The sequence below is a fragment of the Lactuca serriola genome, chromosome 6, assembly GCF_051521515.1.
Source record: "Lactuca serriola cultivar US96UC23 chromosome 6, Lser_US96UC23_V15, whole genome shotgun sequence".
Lineage (NCBI taxonomy): Eukaryota > Viridiplantae > Streptophyta > Magnoliopsida > Asterales > Asteraceae > Lactuca > Lactuca serriola.
Window position 1 is genome coordinate 9,469,011 of NC_136413.1, and position 5,536 is coordinate 9,474,546.

A 5,536-nucleotide genomic window follows, 5' to 3' on the forward strand; every position below is an offset into this window, starting at 1 on the left:
TACCGCAAACTTTTTTATCTTGCGAACTCGTTGTCCGATAATTTTTTCTAAAAAAAAGACTTAATGCATTAAGTCACTCATAATTAATTTTTTTTTAAAAAAATCTTAAAGAAAAATGTATATATACGAATGACGTATATATGCATTTTTGTGTCATGTACACTTGCGCTTTTTTTTAAACGACAAAGCAAATTATATTAAAAGAAACCAGATGGGGGCTGGACAAAATATAGCACACTTGCACTTATGTTTGTGCATATATGTAATTCGTACGTAAACATTTTAACGAGAACAATACATAGATTGACAAATACGAAAACATATATAATCCTTATCGATTTTAATCACATTGTTAAGATTATAACAGCCCTTTAGACATAAAAGGATATCGAATTTTTTATCCAAAATTTTCAATTTATGCTAATTTCTACATTCATATGTATACAATTCTTTTTTTGTTGCCATACTTTTTATTGAAAAATCAAATATATAAAATTTATATTTTTTATTCGGTATAAATATACTTTTATATCAATATATTTTTTTATACTATATATGATTTATTTTATTTTATATTATATTTTCCAGCATGTTTATTATTCACTTGTGAATACATGATCAGTTCAATTTTTATTATAGTTTTTGAATTATCCGCACATCGATTATTCACATATAAATGACTAATGTACTAGAACATTAGATTGGATTAATGGATCATTATTAATTACTTATTTCTAGATGATCTTAATTTAGAAATGAAGAGTTATTAAAAATCATTTATATTCATTATTCATGATGGTATTTTCGTTATGTATTTTGGAATTTCAACAGGTTTTAGAACTAAAATCCTGAATAGCAGTAACAAATATTAATGTTTCTCAAATATACCATTATTTAGGATTATTTTTTTATAACTACAATTTTATATAAAAATTGTGATGACTACAACAACTATAAATGTCTATTACCACCAAATATGCCGTCTAATTTTGAGCAAACTTAATATAGCATCACCTGTCACATTCTTTATACCATTTTATATTCTTTTTGTTTTTATCATATACTACATGATATACAAGTTAAATGGACACGTGTCTTGTGTTATGTATGCAAACGAAAAAAGAAAAAGGACCAGGTGTTACAATCCATTAACAAAAGACTCGAAAACAAATTGTATCAACGAATCACAAAGTCACTTTAGAAGTAAAGTTGGACCAAGCAAGCACTACGTATGCATATAAAGAAATACAATATTTTCATATTTTGTTGTGCATGTGTTAATATAGAAAGCCGACTATTAAGTTAAATATTTAAAGTTCTTTACCGTTATAAACTACAAAATTTGTATAGACCAAATTATTTTGTAATGACTATGTTTTAACTTTTAACAATAAAAAAGTGATATTAGCTAAACTAAAAAATAATAAAAAAAAAAGTATTTGGCAAATCAACCACAAATTTTGAAATGGGGTATTCCGGACTAAACAAAAACACATTTTCTAACAAGAAAATACGTTTCAAGCCGACATTCCGGATTTTGGACTAAATTTCGGAGTTCGAAAAAAAACTTAATTATAGAATTTCAAAAACAAATCCAAAATCTAATGAACAATTTTAGAATTTTGAGAAAAAAAATCATTTTTTTATTAAAATCGAACAAAAAGTTAAACAAAATAACAAACGAACTATATAGGATATTAGAGCATAAAATCATACATTCGATTGAAAAACAATGAATTTAAAATAAGTAAAATTAAACACTTCGAAATAAATATTTTGTAGATATCTTAGATAAAAGAAATTACAAAAAAAAAAAAAAAAAAAAAAAAAAAAAAAAAAAAAAAAAAACCTTGAAATTTAAAGAACAAAATCTTCTTACGTATACGATAATAAAGTATTTATGTATAATCATTAATAACTTTTCAGAAATTAAAAAATATATATATACAAAAGGGTAATTAAGGAAATTCATACTGAAAAGGTCGATAGAAGAAAAGAAAATCATACCCCCATATTAGAATATATTCAGCTTTAAAATTTGGAGTTTTCCTCTTTGTTTCTTCCTCTTCTCTCTCTCTCTCTCTCTCTCTCTCTCTCTCTCTCTCCTGAGTCATAAATTTCTTCCATCTTCTATGGCTCAGCCTCAGCAACAGGGTCATTGAACAAGAGCGCCTCTCTATCTTCATCATTAGCACCACCCCAATTACTCTTAAAAGGTAACCATCGACTCTTCCACTTCCATGAACCGATTCTTACAGGGGTAATTAAGATTTTTCTATCATTTTGCGCACAGTTGAAACTTTTCGATTCTCATTCAATCCAATTCAAGTTTCCGAAGCATGCGTTTGGCTGTAATTAGCTCTAGCGCTTTTACTTATTTAATCAGAATTTCCATTTAACTTTGCTGAAGCAACTGGGTTCATACAGTTATGGTGAAAGAAGTGTGTTTTCCCCATCTTTTATTACAAGTCAACCCCAATTACAGTTTCTTATCATGTGTTCTTTTAGTATCAACGAAATTCTTCACTCTAATTAGTTCTGAAGTTAATTTTGTTTAATCAATTGGACTCTTACAAATCCTGAAGTTGATTTTGTTTAATCTGTTTTTAATCGACACCTCAATAAAACAGGAGCAGTCTCTCAGGTTATATGTTTCTTTAGAATCGACAAAAATCAAAAAATTTCACTCTAATTAACTTGTTCTGTAAGATTTTCGAATTAAATATGCAAATCAAGTCAGTTTTTTCTTCCTAATATTTTATTATTTTTGTGAGAAAATGTGTGTTCTTCCCTCTTTCCTTTATCATCACTCAATCCCAATTACAATTTATCAGATCATGGATTTTTTTAATCAACTAAAAATCAAGATCTTATTACTCCAATTGGTTCTAAATACTGTTGAACTTCAATTTCCTGGAATCTTTATTCATACAATGATATGGGTTTGATTACAACTTACAAAATCAAGATCTTTTAACTCAAATTGGTATGAATTCTACTCAAAACTTATAGTTTCTTAACTGGTTTAAAACTCAATGTTGCAGGGTGAATGTATCTAGTTTCCATTTCAATCAAGTGAGTATCTCATATATAATTTGAGTTTCTTGATTGATATCATAAATCCATTTTCATCATCAATGGCACGAAAATCTCCAAAATGCCCTCCAACAGTTGAACCAAATCAATCCGGTTGTATCTGGAGTTTTAATGGTATGTTTGACCACCACCACCACCACCATGGCCGCCCCCACCGGAAACTGCTCAGCTTTGATGAACAACTCAGAAGCATCAATGTGAGTACACATCTTCTTACCTTTATTCTTGATATCAAACAACTTATCGATATTTGATTCCGAAAACAAATTTTTTTTATCTTCAGATTGAATCAAAGAAGAAACAATCTCTAAAAGAAGAAACAAGTTCCTCAAATCACACAACAACCATAGAGAAATCTTTTTGGAAAAAGATAAAATCCCGATATGAAAACCCAAACAAGAAGAAAGAAAACCCCATTTACAACAGCATTGTGGTTTTAAAGCCGCCTAGTCAGCGTGTCATAGAATCTCCAGTTGATGTAGGATGCGTGTGCTCATATCTACACTCTCATCACAAGTCAACAAGCAACCAACAAATAGTCAAACACAAACGTGTCTCCTTCAATGATGTTAGAAAAAAGCTAAAGGACACAAAGAAGGTGAAGAAGAAGAAGAAGAACATCCGAAAAGGTAGTGAACCTGGTCAAAATGACGAAAATGCCCCTAGACCCGAGAAATTACAATTGGTACCCTTTTTGAAGCAAGGAGAACCGGATGTGTTTGTGGAGGCAAGAAGACATCTTGCTGAGAGGTTAAGGCAAGTTGTAAAGGGTGAATGTGAGGGTGAGGCTTCTTCAAGTAAAAGAGTATCAAGAACATTGGAAAGGGTACTTTTGTCATCTCCTATACACATGTCAATTGCTAATTTTTATCGTCGAATTGACGACATTTGTGTTGAAAAAAGTTTATTGACAATGGATTCGGATCCTAACAGCATTGGTGCAATGGAAGTATCACAAATGGTAAATTTAACATCTTTTTTCCTTGAATATGAACCAAAATTGTGTAATAAACACTTTAATTTTTTTTTCCTCTACATCCGATTTGCATCAACTTACATATGCATATTTTGTTACAGGAGATGACATTGGATGTTTCTTCACCAAAAGTTAATTTCAAATTGGAAAACATGGAAAATGATCAATTCAGAGAGAATCCAAGTCCAGTATCTGTTCTTGAATCGATTTTTGCAGACAATAGCAGCAGTCCTACAAGCACCATTGAATCATCAGTCGAACATCATATTCAACCACGTTGTCTGGATTTTGAAGAACATTCACAAACTTCATCTCCATCGCATCAGAAAACAAGTTTAAGTTCATTCATGGAGGATCGAGGGTTGATTTCTGCATATGTTAATGAAATCTATGAAGCTTCTGAGTCAAACTGGGAGGATTTTTTAGCGACGGATTACCCTTCAGAATTGTCGTGTGATCATAAACTAGTCCATGATTGTGTGAAGGAAGTGTTGATTGGTTTAAATATGCGGATAATGTTTGTTAGCTCAAAGATTCGTGCTTTTTCATTGGAAGAAGATGTGGTTAATGAGGTTATGGAGCAAGTTGAGTGGCATAATGGTCGATTCATGATTCCACGTACTCTAGATAATCTTGTGAGGAGAGATATAGCGAAAGGTGGAGAATGGGTACACGTGGCAGATGGAAATGATGTTGTGTTTGAAGTCGTGGATGAAACTCTACAAGTATTGATCATGGAAGCCATATCCGACATTTCTGTTTGAAGTATTTTGTTACTAGATATTAATTAATAATTATCGTATAGAAGAAATTTCTAGTTATTATATAGTAGTTTTTTTTTTGGCAGATTTTTTGTGGGATATCATATGACTTATGAGACTTAATTGTATGTGTAAAAAGATGATAGGGTTGCGATATTCATTGAATAAATGCATTCAAAGGTTGTACGTTATTATTTGATTTGGTGTCCATTTTTGTCAAGATTGTATCTTGTCTTCTTGATCGATTGATTCTGTTTAAAAAGATAAAAGACAAATGGAAATGATTGCTTGCAAGAAATATTTCTATGGTCGTATCCAAAGAGTTGAAAGAAAAGGATTTGATTTAAATTGAAATAAAATTTTATCCTAAAATAAAATATAAAGGTATTGTCATTTATTTTTTAATTTAAGAAATGTTTAAGAAATTAGAACATATTTTATTGACAAAAATAACAATCAAGAATTAAGTAATTATTCAAAATGTCCAATTATTCATAGATTTGGGAAAATCATCACATTCCCGACTGGCAATTAAGATGTACATTATGGACTCAAGAAAGAGTCGGGTATGTAATAAACATGTACACTTTCTCTCATTAGAGATGAAATAAAAGCTAAAACGAGTAACATATACTAATAAAAAAAATTAAAGTGGCAAAAAAGTGGATTAGTAGTTTGGATAGAAAGATTTACATGTTTATGT

At 30.0% G+C, this 5,536-nt stretch overlaps 1 protein-coding gene across 2 annotated transcripts; it reads left to right on the forward strand.

Annotated features, from left to right (window-relative positions):
* The first annotated feature begins 2,049 nt into the window (after positions 1–2,049).
* LOC145057994 (uncharacterized) lies at positions 2,050–5,029 on the forward strand. 2 transcript variants are annotated; one of them, XM_079005917.1, is made up of 5 exons: positions 2,050–2,216; positions 2,294–2,441; positions 3,045–3,293; positions 3,380–4,057; positions 4,174–5,029. In XM_079005917.1, the coding sequence occupies exons 3-5, from the start codon at positions 3,138–3,140 to the stop codon at positions 4,834–4,836; spliced, it is 1,497 nt and encodes a 498-aa protein (XP_078862043.1). In that variant the 5' UTR covers positions 2,050–2,216; positions 2,294–2,441; positions 3,045–3,137; the 3' UTR covers positions 4,837–5,029. The 2 variants fall into 2 exon arrangements, with proteins under 2 accessions (XP_078862043.1, XP_078862042.1); XM_079005916.1 differs by lacking the exon at positions 2,294–2,441.
* Positions 5,030–5,536: the final 507 nt, after the last annotated feature.